The 21,726-nt window shown below is 34.2% G+C and overlaps 1 protein-coding gene across 1 annotated transcript; it reads right to left on the bottom strand.

The window, feature by feature from the left end:
- Positions 1–3,029: 3,029 nt before the first annotated feature.
- On the bottom strand, positions 3,030–20,237 carry LOC127868695 (uncharacterized). The gene is made up of 6 exons (XM_052410661.1): positions 19,322–20,237; positions 10,969–11,134; positions 8,347–8,492; positions 6,387–6,507; positions 5,568–5,706; positions 3,030–4,818 (listed from the first exon to the last, which is right to left on the bottom strand). The coding sequence occupies exons 1-6, from the start codon at positions 19,425–19,427 to the stop codon at positions 4,642–4,644; spliced, it is 855 nt and encodes a 284-aa protein (XP_052266621.1). The 5' UTR covers positions 19,428–20,237; the 3' UTR covers positions 3,030–4,641.
- Between the last annotated feature and the right edge of the window lie 1,489 nt (positions 20,238–21,726).

The raw sequence follows: 21,726 nt of genomic DNA on the forward strand, positions 1-21,726 counted from the left end.
GCATCTATATCAATTCATACGACACACGAACACTTACTCCGATCCTATAAAAACAACGTCCTCTGCTTCGGTTATTGTAGGAAAATATGTACGAAATATCTTCGTCACAATCGGCTCGGGGCGCTAATTTATCTTTGCTGCATTTTATTAATTCGTCTTCAATGTATACTTGTTGCCTTTTTTGAGTTATCGTAACATATTTGTATCAACTTATTACAATTTAGCACATTTAAAAATCGTATAATCCCCCTTTTATTCTAATTTTCTGCCAGAACATAATTACATGATAGTTTCGATGCACGTGTTCGATGTTCATTGTTGCGAACAAACAGATAAATATGGATTGGTAGATAAGTACCCATAATGTTTTTTTTTATCTCTTCAACTTAAAAAGTTTTCATAGAGATTACTGATCAGGTAAATAATAAGTTTATATATCATTCATTCGCTATCTTAGCTTTTGTTATTGTGTTTTAGAATTGATCAGGCCTTGTAAATTTGCGGGACGAATGATGGATATTGAAATTAAAAGCAAACTATTTATCATTGGTGATTAATATCTTACACTTGCAATTATGACATCTATTATCTGTGTGCTTGATTAAATGGGATGCGTTAAAAATTTACCGTTATGGGATGCCTTAAAGATCCACATGTATAGGTACCTGCGTATTATCAACATTCTGATAAAAATTGTAATTACCATGGTATCGGGAAGAAGAAATGCTTATGAGCAATCCTCATATTATCAATATTGGTTTACACATGTAAAACATGCCAATCCTTTCACAATTATTGTTTTCAATTAACGTCATGGCCACGCAAGTACTCCAGCTAAACCTAGTACACTGACATAGTAAGACATATATTGCGATTTAAAGCCTAACACGACGTTCAATTATCCCAACAACAACTTATCCGGGACGCGTGATAGCCGACTTAGACATGAAACGTGTAATAAAATCGCGCTTTACTGCTGCTATGTGGTAAAGGTTTGACGTAGATTCCATAATTTCTATGTTTGTAATCAATAAATAGTTTTTTTGTGTATTGGATCTACAACTTAAGAGAAAGAATTATTTATATGTCAAATATTCCATTTACTGTACATAAATCAGATGTCTTTAATGTAAACTTATGGAAAAAAATATGTTAAGAATATAGAACGGTTGCTTAGTGAGGTTATTGGAACCTTTCTTTTTAAATAAATGCGAATGCAACAGGTCAGCTATATGGTTGCTGATTTCGCTATATCCGTCAGGCGTCGTTTTGTATTTGCAAGTCGCAAACAACACACCGGAACGACAAATGTATCCACATGCACGACAATGATGAGAATAGTCATAATGGTGGCATTTGAACAATTGTTGTCATTCTTGGCAGTTTATTAGTTTTTCTTTTTTAAAGAATTGCAACACGACATACTTGTTTTTAAACACAATTGTCTTTGACTATTGAGTACTTTGGTAAACTTGTATAAAGTTGGACCAGATCTACATGTATAATACATGGACATCAATGTATTTGTTACAACATCCCAAAAATGATATTTTAGAAAAAAGTAATATTCATATTTGACTTCACAGAGTAAGATAACATACGTATGCTTTGATTTGGAACACTATGCTGGTGTTTTCAAGTTTCTATAAGTATTTAATTTCTACAATTACGCGATAATAGCCAATTTCTGTTAAGTTTTAAAGATATCAATATACGATGATTTACTTAAACGTGTTTAAGTTCCTTTGACAGAATCAGTGCGCTAAATGACTAATTGCTTGATTAAGTTTTGCAATTAACATCTTATCTTTGAAATAATGCTATGATTTTAATAATTAATTGTCTCAGTTATATGGAAAATACAGCCTATATTATCAAAACAAAACGTTTCAGATAAATCGTTAGATAAGGAAGGGGAATCGACCATCTTCGGCATATAGCATTAATGAATTTGCTGATATTTTTACATTTAATGATCTTTCACAAACGTTACGCGCTAAATGTACGTCGCTATGATAAGTCCCCAAACCTCGCAACTATATTTTAAAAATGTATACCACATGTGCATTTTTATCTCCTACCCTCTCCAGCCCACTGCTAACAGTCGCTGCGTATATATTTACCTTATTAATGTAAAATTCTCATGAAAACGTGTTGATTTCCTGTTTTTAAAAAGCATTGACTTATCTTTGAAATTATGGATATTGTGTGCTAACTCTTAAACTGCTTGTTATTATATAATATCGTATGTGTTAATGACGATGAGCTTTTTATTCTAAAGTTAACTTAAGCTATTGTTTTCTGTTCCGGTAAACATGAATCATATTGTACCTTAAGGAAAAACATGCACGCATGCATTATTTCTTACGATAAAATAAATGAATTTATATCAGACAACATACAACGTGTGTATTATGTTACTAGTACGAGTTAAACTAATGCAAATACAAAGTGTTGTAACATGTTGATAACGTAGCAGTAGCATGACATTATAAATACAAATAAATTTGAAGGAAGAATTGATGAATTGTTTTTAGACTTTCGCAAACTCTCATAACTTTTTAAAACCCATATAAGCAGCATGTTTTACTCTTAAACAATTTCTCAATATTAGTTTATACTGATATCTTAGAAAATTTACACGTATAATACAAGTCGTGATTTCTTATGAAAACTCAAAGGTACACAATTAACGGTTGCATTCCATAATACTAATAAAACTCATGCCTTCGTTTATGATGATTTGAAACGCAGTGTTATCAGTTACAAGCATCATTTTCTCGAAGGATAACATACGCTGTTTAAATTGCTTCTCTGTTATTTCGTAAAAAACTTTTGAAACTTGCAACAGTATTGATGATAATGCTTCTTAGCAACACATTTCCAATAATATGCTTGGCAAGTAAGTTACACCAACATGTGAGTCATTGTGACTTCACGTTGGTAACTATTGAGAACACACGATAGGTCAGGTTGACTCTGTAATTAGGACTCATCGAACAAACATACACATGTGTTTCATATTTTTATTGCATTTATAAATTAGCAATAGATTGCAATAAAATCGACTATGTACATCATGTAGAATGTATATGCAATACAATGACTAAGTACTGACCATGTCAGTCATAAATATGGGAAAGCGAAGTGAAACAATAATTTTGAACACACGTTGTTAATACTAGCAAGATTCCAGTACTTTTTGCATAGGTAACATGATTATATATGATCTTTTGTAAAGACATAGACCATGATACATTTAGTTAAATAATCATCTCGTACATATCTTGTAAAAAAGCACGTTATAATTAAAAATGTCGGTAACAAGTACACAGTTGCTAAAATACCACACATGTATGTACGGAATATATAAGCGGTTTATATATGAGAACGCATTTATTTCACAATTTAATATAGAAATTAAATATTTTATTATCAAAGTTATGTAAATAAACCATATTAAAGAATATTGCCAGACAGTCAACTTAATTTAGAATTACAAGTTTGACATTTTTCTTACATTTTGTCAAATATGTGTATTAAACTATATGTTTGGCGATAATCTGTTTTTGTTTTGTGGCAATACATTTTTATGTATTTCGCATTTTTTTGAATGCATTTATTGCACAACCACAATAACAGCCAATAAGGATGTTCTGACCTTAAGAGAATTTCAATCAATATGTCTAACATAAGATGCAAAGGTCGTATTCTTGTTGAAAACATGTTTCTGGAAAATGAGGCAAAACACAATTATACTTGCACTTGCCGTGACAGAGCAATTGCGACTAGTTATATGTAAAACATTGCCTAAAGAGCAACATTCAGGCACTATCGTTATACAATCCAATGTTATTTGAATGTAGACACAAAAACATTACAAATGTTTGCACTTTACATGGTAAAACATGTTTTGCGTATGAACATACTCTTATCAACGATCTCCAAATTGATAATGTTAGTCTTAACCCACGAAATTGCCATCGTCGAGCAGTTGTTTTTCTTATAACATATACATGCATATCGTATTTGATATAGGTAGAAGACCCGATGTTTACACCATCTTATTTAGTATATTCACATTAAAAGTACGTTTTATTCCATCGGGAAGATAGCTGATTATCGATCAATATATTAAAAGAAATAACAAATAGTACAACCTTTGAAATCGATACAAATTATTTGTGAAAACGTTTGAAACTCATTTTTAAAGTGTTAAGCTTTGATTTGATCAAACTTCAATAAATACTATTATATAACTAGTAAACCAATCTGTATGAGGCGTATGACGACCTAATCGTGTAAACAATGTATTGCCTATGCCCTCTGGTACTTGCGCACAAAATAGCCATATTGGATCGTAAACAATAAAAACGTCTTTTTACAGGAACCATTTTCGCAACACCCGGTTATATTCATACTGAAAAGCACAACGGTGTTAAAAATGCGTAAGGCACCGTGCAACGTTCTATTTATAATTTTTAGTGAAAGGAACCGAAACCAACAAAGTTTACATAGAACATTTGTTTGGTTTATTCTGAAAGAGCAATTGTAGAACCTCATCCAATGCAATATAAGCAAATGGCTGCTTAGAAAATAAAAATACCTTACACATCTATTAAATATAAACTAAATAAGATGTCAGGACGGCAGGGCCTTAAACAGTTGAAAACGAATTGATAAAATCAACGTCAATATCGATAAAACTGGGTTCGGATGGAAGGCTTCAGTGCTGTTTGATTTCTTTGACGACGATACAGAACCGGAAGGTTTATTGGTTGGTTGTTGAACTTGGGTGCGCCTGACGGTAGATGTCGTCTGCAAAAAGGGACTGGCATAACAAACGAGTGTACGGTAATATGAGGTGTAAACGCATTTGTTAGACCTTTATTACTCCTTGTTTTAGATATGATAGGAAACAAAACTTTTATTTTTGGCATGACATTGATATTTTTATCTAAAATGCAATCATATATCCATAGTGAAATTACTCTTAATAACTCTTTAAAAAAATCAGTTGTGACAAAATCAATCGTTCGGCACGAAATATGTGTGTACATACATCATAGAATAAGTTCAACATAGTGACAACAAAAGTGGCTATCATTCTATTTAATTAAAAATATTACTCTATGAAAAATAAAACTTCACAAAAACTCTCCAGCAGGTAATCTCTTAGTTTAGTGACAATCTTCTGTTTGAAAGCAATTTTGGGACCCAGTCCTCTAAGTTTGGTATATTCTTAATTGTAGGAATTTTGATTTTCAACACTCCGCCAAATTTGGATCAACATGAACACATGATTCTATTCAGTTATTAATAAAACCGTTTCATGTGAATATGTACACTAGGAACACATGATTTTACAATTAAACAAGGCGATCAATCGTCTAGAACTATAATTGAAAGCATTAATATGTTGCATGGCAATCGAATATATGAGTAATTAAAATAAATACTCAAAACTACCGTCCACTAAATTGATTAGATCCAATAAATCAAGCTAGCTTTACGGACTGAAAGTGCAGGTATGTTATATGAATAAGTGAGTCAGTGTTTCTGTTTACCTCCGGATTCAGCGGGTACACGCACTGACCACTTCCGGGAACCGTGGGCTTGACAAGGAGGTGCACGAGCTCCGCCGCCTGCTCACCGCAGCCGAGCCGGATGTTGCTTTCGATACATCGTGTCACGGAAACCATTCGACTGAAAGCGAGCAAGACGCTGTTTTAATTTGAAATAGCAAATGACGTTCTTAAGTATTAAATACGAAATCAAAGTGATAAAACATGTAAAAACACTGCTCGGAAATCCCCACACCAGCAAATACACAAAATAAGATCACACCCTCTTAAATCTGAACGAAGGAATTAAACCAAGTAGATAATCACTAATGGGATGATATTAATGTAAAGATATAAAGACAATTTGACAAACAAATAAACATGATAAATGACACAATAACCTTTGTTTGGTTACTTTGTGACAGCTGTGTTCATTTAAACCAACGATTGGCGTTTTAAATAGCACATACACTACGAACTCAACACCCAAGTCGTCAAAATCACCTCAAGTTCTGATTTCATAATTCTTGAAGTCTCGTCTAGAGGTTCAAGAAATTAAAACACCTATTAAGTTTATAACTTGTGTGTTGTAATGTCTTTAGCTTATGCATAATATGTAGACTATAACATGAAATTATGAGCTCTTTCCATTTAAATCGCTTGTTCTGTACATCCAAACGTCAGACGTACTTTTGTTGATATGCATTAACCTTCCTCTTTCGTAAAATGGCGGTGATTTAAGAAAATATTAAATTGTTTTTGGAATTATTGACAGAGAGCATATATTTACTTTAAAACCACATACCCTTATGGCCTGCTTACTTGCACAGTTCCTGTACATCCACTTGGTGTACGTGCATCACTGAGCTGTTTATCTCCTTATCAAAGCACCAGTCCGACTTCTTGCCTCGATCCGAAAAACACATCATATACTGGGCGTACACTGCAATAACAGGAGGGGTCATCAAGTTGGTCAAATTGATGTTGTAAAGGGTTTCTTTTGGATTTGGACTCTGAAGAGATGGCAGTTCATCTTATTTTTAAATCATATATATATTAAAAAGGTTTTATTTTAAACATTAGATTTATAACTACGTTAATGTTAAATTATCGTAAGTGTTTGCAGTTAAAACGAAATACTGATGATGCAAATAAATGCTTTCTCTTTGTTTTATCGCGAGGACACGGTCTTTAAACTTTTTCGATATTCGAGCACTGAGACACTTTAAAACATTTTTGTCCACTGTGAATGCCCAATAAAGGTTAGAGGGTCATTCATTGTACCCTTGTCCGTTTGTCTGTCCGTATAATGTTTATTTAAACAAGTTTTGTCACACGAGTACTACGATAACGTTCCTAGTGTGGAGGCAACAGTGTTAACACTGGCATACATAATCACCACCACGTTAAACTGACTTGTGCACTTGCATTCATTTGTTCGCTTTCTTTTACTTAACAGGATATATGGCAATATGTACGTGTAATACAATTGTTGATTTGTCCTTTTTTGGCAGTTTTTCAAGTTTCATTTAACTGGCCAAATTGTAACCATTGGCCGGTAACGTAACAGGAATGAGCAAAACTTCTGAGGTTCCCAGAGAATTTTTTTGTCTTACCTAGTAGGTCGTGTATTACATATCCGCCATTCGGATTTTAACCTATCCGACCCTTGCAGCAGACGCACGCTCCATATTAAAAGAGGAACATATTTACAAATTCATCTAGTCATATAAACACCGTGAACAAATGTTGGCACAAACTTTCTTACGCTCTGTCTGTCATACATAATTTTAAGGCGCATAAATAGTCAACTATCAACGTATAAATTCCCATGAGTCGTTTAACGGTCTATACCAGTGTATGCCATTATCAAAACATCATAATCAACAACGAAATTAATTGCAAATTAAAACCCTCTTGTCACAAAAATTATCCATAAGTAATGACAATATCTAGAGCTATAGTGTATGCAATAAATCTTCTTGATTAATGGAGGTAAGGCAAATAACAAGGCTTGACATTTTGCGTGAGTCAGTAAATGTTTCAGTTACTGTTGTATATATAAACGGGAAGTACACCATTATGTAAAATAATGTTGCAGTCAAACACTAAGGTAGCTGTGTGTTCAATTTCATTATTATAGAAACAAGTATAAGGAGTCATCAATAAGACAAACCAAAATATACACTGCTCAGTCGGTTTATAAAACAGCTGGGGTGATTGTTAAACTATTTTTATTTTTTATACAACTTATAACAATAATACCATTAGAAGTGTACATGGTAAATATCTATCCGATATATATATTTACAACGAAATGTGTTCATAACGCCTATGAATTTTACGAATAGGTCCGGAAACTTGCGAATGCAAAAACGATAGGTAAGTAATTGCTCCGTGTTTTAAGGTTATTAACGTGAATGGTTATGAATAGCTCCATCAAGATAAGGTCATATGAAAGATTGGAATTTGCATACTTGCGCAGTAATCTAAATTCCTAAAAGGCGTTTTATTTTCCTCAGCTCCGTCTACTTACGTACACGGAGGCGATGGGATTTGCACATCTCCGTCTACTTACGTTCATAAACGCGCGCAAGATGGTTTTAAGCTCAGTTAACCTACGTTCATGAACGCTAATCCTTTATGCAAATTTCCGTCAACTTGATTCATTCGGGAAATTTGACAAAGCTCCGTCTCCTTACGTTCGTAGAGGCGATGAGTTTTTCAACCCTCCATCAATCTAGGTTCATAAAAGAGGTCGTGCATTGCTCCGTCTACTTACATTCATAGAGGCGATGTGTTTTACACAGCTCCGTCAACTCAGGCTCGTCTGCGTAGGGTGTAAGTGCGGTCTTGATGTCCTTATGATAAGAGGTCGGACAAGACTGGAGAAGCTGACGAACACAAGTGTACGCCTCCAAGTACGAACTAGAAAGCATAGAGGTAAGATATGACGTTTCAATGATACACAACAAACATTACTGAACATGAATGCCAATTGAAATTTGACAGACCATTGTAGTGATACGTTACCTCCAGTAGTTTATGTATGTTTATCATATTTTATTATGATATCATCATTATAATTCTTAACGTAGAGAGCTTTTAACTCACTAAATACCTGGCTTTCATTATAGTATTTAAACTTAAGCTTAAAATCTCACGTAGCGCAGTCAGGTTTGAGCCCTTCCCGAGTATATGATATTTCAAAAACCGCATGTACTTAATGATTATCATCTATGTTATATTTAATCAAATGTGTGTAATGTTGAACATCTTAACGCTGAGGAATGCATCTCCTTGAACATTATCCGTGCGATTTTCATCGAAGAGTATTAAAATAGTGTTTTTCTTCAGTCGCATCGATTTCAGTGCATACAATACACGTAGCGCGACTGCGTCATTATCCCCATGTTTTTCTGTCCGTCAGTTCGGCCACTATCTCCTACTACACTATTAGCACTAGAACCTTGAAACTTACACACATGGTAGCTATGAGCATATGTGCGACGGTGACGGCGACGGAATTTTGATCTGACTCCTGGGTCAAATGTTACGGGTAAATAAATGGGAAAAAATGTGTAAACAAAACTCATTTTACTAATAACATGCGACGCACATGATAATAACTTTTTAACCCAGGGGATCAGATCAAAATTCCAATCAATGCACCGTCGCACATATTCTCATAGCTACCATTAAGTTTCAAGGCTCTAGTGCTAATAGTGTAGGAGGAGATAGTGGAGAACCACGCCTAACCCAAAACTTTAAAATGGGTAAAAAAACTCATTTAACTAACAAGATGCGACGCACATGATAATAACTTTTGACCCATGGGTCAGATCGAAATTCCAAATAGTGCACCGTCGCACATATGCTCATAGCTACCATCTCGACCATCCATGTCCACATTACCCACTCCAGGATTATTGAAAAAGGTGAAGGCAGCTTGGTTCCCGTTCTCTTCTCAATTTATCGAGAGGTCCACGGGTACTGCTCCCCCGCACCCCCAAATTTTGTTTCGTACCCAAAATGTTTCGTACCCAATTTTGTTCGTACCCAAATATTTTTTCGTACCCAACACTTTTTGTACCCAATTTGTTTCGTGTTTAATGTTTTTCGTACCCAATTTTTTTTCGTACCAAACATTTTTTTCGTACCCAATGTTTGGTTCACACCCAAATTTTTTCGTACCCAAATTTTTTCGTACAAATTGTTTTTCGTACATTTTTTTTGTACCCAAATCTTTTCGTACCCAAATGATTTTTCGAACCAACATTTTTTTCGTACCCAAATTTTTTTCGTACCCAAATTTGTGTTCGTACTCAAAATTTTTTCGAACCCACATTTTTTTCGTACCCACTTTTGTTCGTACCCAAATTTGTTCGTACCCTAATTGTTTTGTACCCATTTTTGTTTGGTACCCTTATTTTTGTTCTTACCCTCATTTTTTCTTTTCCAAATTTATTTGGTACCCATATTTTTTTCGTAACCAAATTGTTTTTCTTGCCCAATTTTTTTTTCGTACCAAATTTTCGGAATACTTTTTTCGTAAACAAAATTTTCGTAAGCAAATGTTTTTTCGTACCCAAAATTTTGTTTTAACATAACTTATTCATTTATTCACCAATTGACTTAACCCATTTTTGCCTAGCGTCTAGAAAAAGGCCTTGGCAAACAGCGTAGACCCAGATGAGACGCCGCATGATGCGGCGTCTCATCAGGGTCTGCGCTGTTTGCTTAAAGGAATTTCTGTAAGAAATATTCTAAATATAGAAATAAATATACTAGACATCCCTAATTTTGAAAATGATTTGATCCAATTTAAAAGGATAGGAGAGTCCACTATGCATAAATGGGTTAAAAGTAATACTGAACATCCCTTATGACAACACGGTATATCTCGACCATCCATATCCACATAACCCACCTCGGGGCCCCACCAACATAGCGCTCACCCAAAATTGCCTTTTAATATAACATTTATGGTGGGGATACGCGTTGGCCTCTGCCGCGCCACTTCTAGTTTTCAATATGTTATATCCCTTTGTATAAAATTAACATATTACAACTTCTGTGATGGACTCCTCCGACATTTTGCGCGATATTTTTTCGCCAAACTGAACACAAAATAACTACATGCTAGTGCTAAGGGTTCTACAATTTTATTATGCTATTTTAATTAGTTATTAAACTTTTATTACAATGTCATATTTAAAGTTGTGTAAGCAAAAAATGAAATCGATTATTCTTACTGTAAATCGTCGACAACAATTCGCCTGTGCCGGGGGATTCACTGTTAGCGACAGCTACCTGTTTATATTAGAGTAAACCAAGTAAAATATGTGTATCCTGAACAGGAGATTTTTTAATAAACTACTGATTAAGAATACATAACCCTAACCTGCAGTATGCTCTGAGTATTTCTATATCGACGCCAGAGTATAATCGCCGCTCGCTTCTGTCCACATATACCTTCTGGATGCTGTACTGCCGGAAGCACTCTTGTGTCGTCACTTGCACCCGGTCGCTCGTTGGACACTGTGCGGCGCAAAGCGGGAGAAGGCATACTAGAAAGAGATAAGCCAAATAGTAACCGTTGATCATATGACTACGGAGTGATTATATGTTTAGCCATTAATTGCACATACACATATTAAGTGATAACATTAATAAGAGTATACAATCAGATTGGTTTCAACAACTATTTACAAAATGATGTTTTATATTTCATATTGATTTTTCTTTGTGAGTGCCAGTACATATGTTTTATCGTACAGAGCTTTAAACTTTACAGACATTCCTCGCACAACCATGTCGTACTTTGACACTACGATATACCATGCTGCTAGGTCCAAATAGTTTAATGTAAAACTATTTGTATCATCACTTTGTGGTTCCGATAGAATGTCTGAAGTCTCATGGTTTGTATATTATATAAAATACTACCAAACAGTAAACCTCAGCAGAACAACATTTAAACGTGTTATACCAATATTATTCAAGTTATTGTATGTCATCTTATTCTTTGAACAATCCCGCGAGAGAAACCAAAGTCTAAACCAAAACATTGTTATAACCATAATAAAAGCGCTGCTAACAGAGTTTCTTATTTAAAACACACACTTTTATCCACTTTGTATCAGTGCACCCGCGGAATCTCGTGTTATTATACATTCGTAAAATAACTCATAAAACACGCTAATTTATTGCGATGTTTGTAACAATTTCATTGCCCATATGGGTTCGCCATTCCGGAGTCGGTGTTTAAAGTATAATGCAGAGTTGCGACGGCTTCTAATATTTCCGAGGGAGTTAGTAATACGCCGTGAAATGGAAACGGGCGGCATGTCAGAATTAATGGCTCATGGAACAAACTTTTATTACATCCATTCGAGGAAAAGTTTATGATCTGACGTTGGCTGTTATTTTGCTTGTCAGAGTTGGGAGATTGTATGAGCCAGTGACAACGAACGTTCATATAACAGTTACTGCTGCATTAAAAACAAAATATATGTCCTCAAAATAATTTAATGAAGGAAATAGCATATTTCACATGTTATTTTAACACGCGGATTTCTTTTTGTTGTTGTGAATACCTTTACTCTATCCATACCGACCCTCGTACATTGTTTCGGAGACAGGTTCCATAGTTAGATGGCATCAACAGTCTAAATTTATCAAACATTTCGACAAGTTACAGTGGATTCGAATTTATCACAGCATGTGACTATATAATAATGCTTTGCATATAACTGGGCTAATGTATAAGAGTCAACTTTATATCATTTATCCTACAAATACATTATTATACAAAATGACTATACGTGTGCTTTGGTTACTCAACCGAATAAATATCGAAAGCCTTCACATTATGCCACTATGATTGTGATTACTTATAGTCTACTGTGTGAAGGGCTAAAATAACAAATCAATAATGTGTTACATTAATAGATAGATATATCACATGACATGAAAATAAATTTGTATAAACTATTGTTTGTATCGCATAACAAAATTTTAGTCATTGACCTTGTAATCTTGGATTTCCATACTGAAGCTTATATATGAACAGCCTTATTTTTATCGTTTCGTTTATTGGCAAAAACGGAAAAAGCATTGCCTTTTATGACGAAGATGAATTCCCGATATGTTCGGCGGATTGTGAATAATTTGTCCGCAAAACTTGCATGATTTTTTAACTCTGTTAATTCGGGGATAATTTGTAAAGCAAATGAAGCCGTATCAACACCAATAAAATTATCAAAGACAGTTCACGAACACATACACTGCACGTTGTCCTGCTATCAGTCAACGTATGTTTCAGTGTACAGATGGTTGTTCGGGTATTTCTGCATGTCAAAGATAAAAAACAACACTGATCATGTTAAACTTGGTGTGTAAGGAACCATGTTATTGCCGAAGCAATGTTTGATTAATAAAAAAAGTACAATACAATATTCACACTTGGTTATCTCTAAGAAATATTGTACACTATTCGCTTTTGGTTAAGACGAACATATTCTATACATTGTTCATTTTTGGTTTGACAATGGTAATAACATCGTCAGGATCAGCAGCGAAACAACTTGAACTTACCGAAAGTAAAGATAAGACAAAATATTTATATCTTTGGATATCGTTAACGCAACTGTACAGTCGCTATTCCTTATTAGCGGTACGACTACATACCTCAATCTCCTCGCCCTCGAAAAAACACACTTTTGTTTGCACAAAACACTATTATACGTTATTCCTGTTCTGTATTTTCGAATTCGCTCCATAGTACGCATTAAACTATTTCAATTTAATTATACGAGTACAATAAATAGATTAACTAGACTTCCATTCTTAATGTGATATTAATTTTGCAAATTAGTAAACCTTGTATGTCATGGTCTGACAAAAATCGACATAAAACGACGAGTCCATAAGTGCTACAAAATACATTTATATATGAAGCGAACGAAAAAAACTGATATAAAAAATTAAAAACAGCTTTAATTTCTTTGATTATACAAACACGCTACAGGCACTTTGTTTTATATGCACGAACACAAGTTTTATAAGTATGTAACAAACATTTAAAGGGATCTTTTCACGGTTTGGTAAATTGACAAAATTGACAAAAGTTGTTTCCGATTCGCAAATTTTCGTTTTAGTTATGATATTTGTGAGGAAATAGAATTACTGAACATTTACCATAGTCTAATATAGTCATGATATGCATCTTTTGACGATTTAAAAACCTAAAAATTATAAAGCGTTGCAACGCGAAACGATTGAATAATTTGGAGAGTTCTGTTCTTGTCGTTTAAATTTACGAAACTACGAAGATGGCTTATATAAGGTATAAAATACGTTCTGCATGAACACTCGGCAGATTAGCCGAGAGGGCTAATGCGTTTTTACTCCAGGACTCCGGGGGTCACTGGTTCGAGCCCCGGTGCGAGCTACATTTTTTTCCTTTTTTTAAATTTTATTCTTGATTTTTCACTGGAGCTTTTAAGATTCAATGTTTACATTTATCAAAATAAAGCATTTAATGACTAACTTCAAAATATGCCAAAATCTGTGAAAAGGCCCCTTAAAAAAACACAGCTTTAAATGCTTTGATTATGAAAAACACGCTAGAGGCACTTTTGGATGCACGAACACAAGTGTTTATCCGGTCAAATTGCGTTTCTCGTTTATGTTTGCTTGAGATATTGTGATCATTAAGAAAAACTGCATAACCGAAGATGTTTCTCATTGTTTTTTAGCGTTGCAATTAAAATGTTAGAATGGTGCTTTTACACAATCACGCTATTCTTTTTATTTCAAACTTATATCAGTCATATTACAATGTCCCAGAAGATTCTTTCACGCAGCTACATTGTTCTTGAAAATAAACAAAATAAACAGGCAAAAAACTGACAACTTCAAAGAGATTTACACGAACAAAAGCTAGGAGATTAATAGCGCTGATTGAACATCAAAACAAATTTATCGATCATAAAGATTGTATTCATATGGTACACATAAAATTAAATATGTAATATGCATTTAAATTCAAAACCCGATAGATAATAAATAATACCAGCCTTTAAACTCTTCATAAAGGAGTTATCGATATATGTATCAAACATTATCAAGATAATCACAACACGGATTGAAATATTACCAAAGGTAAGATTTAATTACCGAATATTTGTATATACATTGTTAACATGTATATTATTATTACTAACAGTAATTATATTTGTCTTTAAAACAAAATATGTAAGTTGAACATTCCGTTACAAAACAAGATCTTACAAATAAAAACTACATAATTCGAGTATTTGGTAATCATATAACAAAATTGAATGCACGTACTATTTTAATTAATAATTAATGACAATTTAACGCTTTCGCTCGCTTTTCGGTCGTGTCTTAGTACTACTGATTGACGCTAGATTATCTGATTGAAGATGAAAGAGCTGAAAAAGCATTATCATAAATACACCATCAACACCTATTAAATTGTCATTGTCATTTATTACAGTGCGGACATCACATATTTCATATTTGGACGCATAGACCTGGTGGTGACCTCGTGACATTTTAATCGAGTAACTCGTGCATTAATCGTCCTAGAACCCCATGTTCTGGTTGGAAGCTGTGCGAACACATTTACTAAAAGGACTTTCTCATAGCTTGTGGTTTGAAAACAAGTTTACTATTTAAAGGATTAAAATCACAAGACCGTCCAAACGAGTCGTATGCTGTTTTGATACGTTATTGTCTTGTTGCATACAAACTATTAATTAAGGTCGAGGTATCGTAGTTTATGTTTTATGTCCATCGAGCGATAAGCAAGTCCTGGGCTCGATTATTAACCCATGTATGCCTAGTGGACTCTCTCATCCTTTTAAATTTGATCAATGTTTTTCCAAAATAAGGAATGTCTAGTACATTTATTTCTATATTTAAAATATTTCTTACAGAAATTCCTTTAAGCAAACAGCGCAGACCCAGATGAGACGCCGCATCATGCGGCGTCTCATATGGATCTACGCTGTTTGCCGAGGCCTTTTTACTAGACGCTAGGCATAAACGGGTTAATGTTTTACATACGCTATATGAGGTGCTCCACTTTTAAACTCCTGTGTACAATATAATGTAACACGCACACCATGTAGTACAATGTGTAGTAAGTCATATCGGGCAACGTACGCTTGTATAAATGTTTCATTTTGACTACTGAACACGTTTTACCTGAAGATGCATGTTTGATGTTATGTTGGTACATTTAAGGTGACATTGGCTATTTGTTATGTTGTCATACGCATCATGTGGCCATCTTATCAAGCGTAAACACGAGTGTGTCTTCAGTATAAACCACAAATACCATCATATGCATATTCTTAACTGCGGTTAAAGCTTAAACAATATATAAACATTGTATTAACACTTGAGATATTATTTTGATATGATTATATATAATTATGGTAAAATATGGTAAATCAATTGCTCTACACATCTCATTCCGATGAAGGAATTGGAAAACGTATCTTCGGATAGCTTTGACATAGCATTTGTAAATGAAACAAAACAGATGACGTTTAAAATATTGGAGAGAAACCCGTAGCATTAATTAATTTCATAAAGTTTTAGAAATCATGAATGCAAGCAAAGTGGCAACTTGATATTCATATCTTATTTTATCATCTCGTGTATGCAGTTTATTAAGATCGGATAATGTAGACTTGAAAGAAATGTTATCTTAATTTTTAAACGAGAAATATTTGGAAAACAACACAGCATCTTTAACAATGGTTTTCCGGTAACCGTAGTTCTTGGTCCACTCGCCTCTCATTTAGGCGACCCGGGATCAATCCCCGATTCCGGTGCATATGCGTTTGTTTTGTGGTTACCGTACCGGACAGTTTGATTTCCTCCGTGTACTCCGGTTTCCCCCACAGAACAGGACCACACCAAAATTGCATATTTTTCAGTAAACACAAAATAGCTTGAAATTTCAGCTATACTTCGAAATTCCTCCCATCTTTCGTATTACTAGTAAGACATTTTGATAGGAGAGCCGGGACACACTCCGTGTCCTCACATAGCGCTCTTCCGGGACGGAAGGACCTCATCAACTTTTGAATACACACACAAATTTGAAATGTTAACAGGAAATAGCAGAGAATTGACACTTGCTAGCGCCTTTTAATGTGTGTACAAAATACCGATACGCATGTCAGTAAACTTTCTATGTAATTGCCTTATCTGTTGATATAAAAAGGAGATATTCAATATTATTTATAACGTTGCGCCTAATTCTATACAACAAAGAGATATGTCAGGTGTACAGTACTACGTGTTGTCAGTAACGTTTATCGTGAATATACAATATATTTGACAAGAGACTAAACCCTCCCATCTGACATTGAAATGTCTGGAGGGCTGATCACTTAGTTAAAAGTATAGAATGAAGTTTAAAAGTAAAGATTGTAAGTCCCCTAACGGACAATAACGAACAGGATAACGATCTTACGGACCAATTTCTTAACAATAAAGCATAAATGTATTAACAAAATATTTAAGTATTGATTATCCGCGACTACTTAAGACAAACTTGAAAAATACAAGCAAATACCTGAGCATGTGACTAATTTGTATGCATATGGTAAATAATGCACATATCGGTTCTTTGGTTTGTTTATAGTAATATGAACTCGTCGCATGGCATAGACAAATATATAAAAAATATATTAAAAAGTGATGCAAATAAACCAAATACTACTACTACTGCAAAACTTGCATCCATAGACATAGCAGTATCTGTTCCACAAGCATTCGCAAAATCATCGTGTGGAATTTTGGTTTGCTCTAAATTAAGGAAGTCGATACATCTGCACGCTATACAAAACACACTAAACGAAACATAGCCATTCTATCATTACTTGATATATGTCTAGCACAAGAGAGCTAGGTCAGTGTCATTAATTAATAGCGACCCGAATATTTAACCTGGTTGGGCGGTTGATATATTGTTTTTGTGAAAAATCGGTGTTCGCAAACGCATAACAGTTAGAAGACCACTTTGCTCGTAATACATACCTGCTAAAATGTAAGAAAATTATCTGAAGGCAACACACAACCAAGTCGGTCTTTTTTTGTGTTATTCTCCACGAAAGTCGAAACATGTTATACATTAAGATAACTGCATATTTAGAAGTGGAACGTGCTCTGTGAAAAGGCGGTTTAATGCATGTCCGAAAAGTGTCGTCACAGATGAGCTTGTGCAGTCCGCTTTTATGGTATTTTTCGTTTACAGAAAAATTATTCTTAGCAAAAGTCCAGTTTACACATGCATTAAAGCCCCTTTTTTCACAGAGCACTTCTCATTTTTTTTTATTTAAGAATATTAGCGTTTGATAGTTATAACGGGGGAACATCGTTATCAGCGTATCATGATCAATTTACGTATTGGATATATCTCACAAAAGCTCACGTGTGTGTTTGGTTAAACATATTTATACAAATTTATGTCCACCACGCGTTGACCTTTATTAGACGAAGTATTGCTAATCGGTTCAGTTTAAATCAGTGTTGCAATTCAGTAGATCAGTTGGTTTCGATGTCTTTTTAAGAACGATACTAAAAGTACTCAACTATACTGATATTAAAGGGCCTTTTCACAGATTTTGGCATATTTTGAAGTTTGTCATTAAATGCTTTATATTGATAAATGTAAACATTGGATCTTAAAAGGTCCAGTAAAAACTCAACAATAAAATTTAAAAAAGGAAAAAAAAGTAGCCGGTACCATGACTCGAACCAGTGACCCCCGGAGTCCTGGAATTAGTCTGAAGTAAAAACGCATTAGCCTTCTCGGCTGTTCCGCCGGGTATACACAGGTGTAAGTATTTTATACCTTATATACGCAATCTTCGTAGTTTCGTAAATTTAAACGACAACAACAGAACTCTTCAAATTATTCAATCGTTTCGCGTTGCAACGCTTTATAATTTTTAGGTTTTCAAATCGTCAAAAGATACATATAATTGCTATATTAGACTATGGTAAATGTTCAGTAATACTGTTTCCTCACAAATATCATAAATAAAACGAAAATTTGCGAATCTGAAACATCTTTTTTCAATTTTGTCAATTTACCAAATCGTGAAAAGATCCCTTTAAATGATCGACATTTTTTGTACATTTGAATGCATGATTGATGAACGTCGTGATGTGACGCATTAACGTTGGAGTATGATACAATGTTTCTAAAGATATTTTCCGATTCGTTGACAGTTACACTCAGCGTATACCGCCTCAATGGTTTATGTGTTTATGAATGGAGTAAAATTAGTCAAAATAACGCAGTTAGCTAAGTTAGGACATTAGTGATACAATCGCTTACGTTCAATTTCATTAAATTGTCGCCCATCGCAATAACGCTGAGATGCATTCCGAAACGAAATTGTTTATTTTGCTGTTTCGTTCGCTTTTTTCAAAAATAAAATGTTTTGAATTAGAATGTATTGGGTCACTTATACATAGATATTTGGAGCATGCCCTAGCAAAGAATAACCTATAATACAAAATGAAAGCTGTTAACTAAGAAAGTAGTTCATTTCGCGTCTTCCCAGGTACGATTGCGGGTGATAAGATCTTTGGTGCATCTAAGCAATTTAGTTATTCCGTTTAAAACGCATGACTTAAATGCGAAAATAATGTTATCAGAGATAATAAGCGATTTCATTACGTAACTAGCACGTACTTACCGGCGCTTAAAATCACATTTAGTCGACAAAACGTTAATAACGATTTAAATGAAACTTTATTTCCACCGTTTAAAAGAGAATTTACACTTTGTCTTTTATCACACATATTTAATATATTTTATTTATCCATTTTGTTTCCATCTTCACATTTTTAGAATATTACACTGCAATAATCTGTCACCTAATTGTGTTATTTATATATACACAGCATGTTTGTTTATTTTATTCTCCGTATTGATTGATATTGACCCGTGAACAAAGGTTCATCGGATACTTTGATTGTGTGTTTTCTCAACAAGTGAGGCCAACATCGGTTAACAGAAGAAGTGATGATTTCTTTCACAAATGAGCTGTATCCGACTCGTCATATCCAATCGCAAACCCGTTTTGAGAATGAAAACGTATACAGAGTGCATTAAATGCAGCAATCCAGGTAGTCCGGTAGTATTGTGTTGTTGTACACTAAGTCTTTCTCAACTTTGTTTAGATCTATTCTGTATTCGCCCTAGTCGCCCGCGATACCGTTGTGCTTTTGAAAGCGCATAAATGTTCGCAAGCACGCTCCGCCTTGTTTAACAACATCTGACACGCGTTGAAACAATCCATACGTAAAACCGCCCTAGGGCTCGACATTTATTAATTAACATTCATGACTGATTCCGCTGATAAAACAACTGCATTTAGCACTTGAACGACTTTATAATTATCCCAAGTTTTCAAATCAAAGAGTTTCATTTAAAATATAATTTCGTAGGATTAATTTGTTTCAATACCATTTAAACCAATCTAGCGATATTCGCACACGACATGAACTGCACTGCATACCACAATCTGTCATCGGCGCTGTTTGGTATGATATATAAACATTCAACTGTGAGATATAATTCGATGCTATCGCCGATATGGTGGGCGGGCCTAGCGGAGAAGAATTCACCGATGTTCTCATAGATAGTTAAATAATAGACAAGTGTCTCGTCGTGGGTAAAGACACATAATCTTCATGTTTGCGTCTAAACTGAGGGATTAAGAAAAATCAAGTCTAACGCAAACAGGGACCTCGTTCCCTAAACTTTAAAGCAAATACATTGGTCGACCATGTCTTTATCATTGTGTACACTGATTCATCAAATGAATTTGGACCGTGAAGGACGCCTTTGCAATTTGATTCTGCAACGCCGGTTAACACAACACGGTTAAGTCGTATTATTGGTCGTGAATGAACTATTCTTATATTATTTGAAACGATTAAAATATCCAACAATTACCAATTAATATCTGTCCTATATTATTTAATTTAAAATTCATACTTTCTGCTTCATAAATAAGTATCATTTCTACCAAATCAAAATCACAATCATCAACGATGATTCATAATAATATGCATCATTATTAACATCATAATTATCATGATCTTCATGACTGTAATGATCACAGTCATTAAAATTTTCATGACTTTCATTATCATCATCATCATGCTACCACTCATCATCATCATACATCGTCAGAACAACACACATTACCACCATTCCCATCTGCAGCAATATCATCTTCAACAACAACAGCAACCTGGATACTACCATCTCTTATTGTAATCAACCACATCGTCATTATCAGTGCTGTTCTTGCTAGAATGCCAGGCATGTCTTTTTGCGAGAGGGATATATAAATCATACTTATGATTTGCACAATTACATTTAGTACGAAAACACGATTTTCGAATTCGGGGAAATGATAAATTGGATTGATAAATTGAAGTATAATAGCATATTTAACAAGACGAATGTAACATTTCGAAAGATTCTTTACTTCAAAAGGGATAAATGAGTTTGGAGAAAAGAAGACCTGAATATGCTCAGCTGTAGTTTTTAGTTTACTGTGTTTTACATTCGTTAATTACCAAGAAATGTGTGCCTTCTCATGTGTTTACATTTAAGAGTCCGAATTCACATCGCATGATATTCTCTAATGGGCGTGTTTATACGTTGTGTTGAGCTGATAAATAATGGCATGTCTTGTGTGTTTTTTTGTAAATGTGCTTTTTAATGGATTACAAGTGGACAGGTTAAGACTGGCATACCTGGGATTGTTTGTCTGGGGTAAAAGTAGCATAGTTACAGGTACATTTCAATCTAATGTTCCAAATTGGTTACCTTTAAACTGATGTAAAAATGTTATCATTATTTGGTGTATTTTATAAATAAATTACAATATGATGATGTTTCATATATTTCCGTTAAAGAACTGTGCATTTTGGATCGATACAGAATCCGTTGAAATTGGTTTAGGTGTTGATGTTTTTTAAGTTTAAATAAATCAGTCATTTAATATTCGGTGATAATAATCCAGAGAACACCACACTCAATTTTGATGATAAAGACTAAACCGTATGCTTTGTATCGGCATTT

The sequence above is a fragment of the Dreissena polymorpha genome, chromosome 1, assembly GCF_020536995.1.
Source record: "Dreissena polymorpha isolate Duluth1 chromosome 1, UMN_Dpol_1.0, whole genome shotgun sequence".
NCBI classification, from domain to species: domain Eukaryota; kingdom Metazoa; phylum Mollusca; class Bivalvia; order Myida; family Dreissenidae; genus Dreissena; species Dreissena polymorpha.

What these genes read in the sequence shown, in the direction of transcription:
- LOC127868695 (XM_052410661.1), bottom strand. Translation starts at nt 19,427, where the DNA reads ATGTGTGATAAAAGACAAAGTGTAAATTCTCTTTTAAACGGTGGAAAT. An exon ending in GATGTACAGGAACTGTGCAA is followed by an intron (nt 5,707 to 6,386) that starts GTAAGCAGGCCA and finishes GCTCGCTTTCAG; the next exon opens with TCGAATGGTTTCCGTGACAC. An exon ending in TGTACCCGCTGAATCCGGAG is followed by an intron (nt 4,819 to 5,567) that starts GTAAACAGAAAC and finishes CCCTTTTTGCAG; the next exon opens with ACGACATCTACCGTCAGGCG.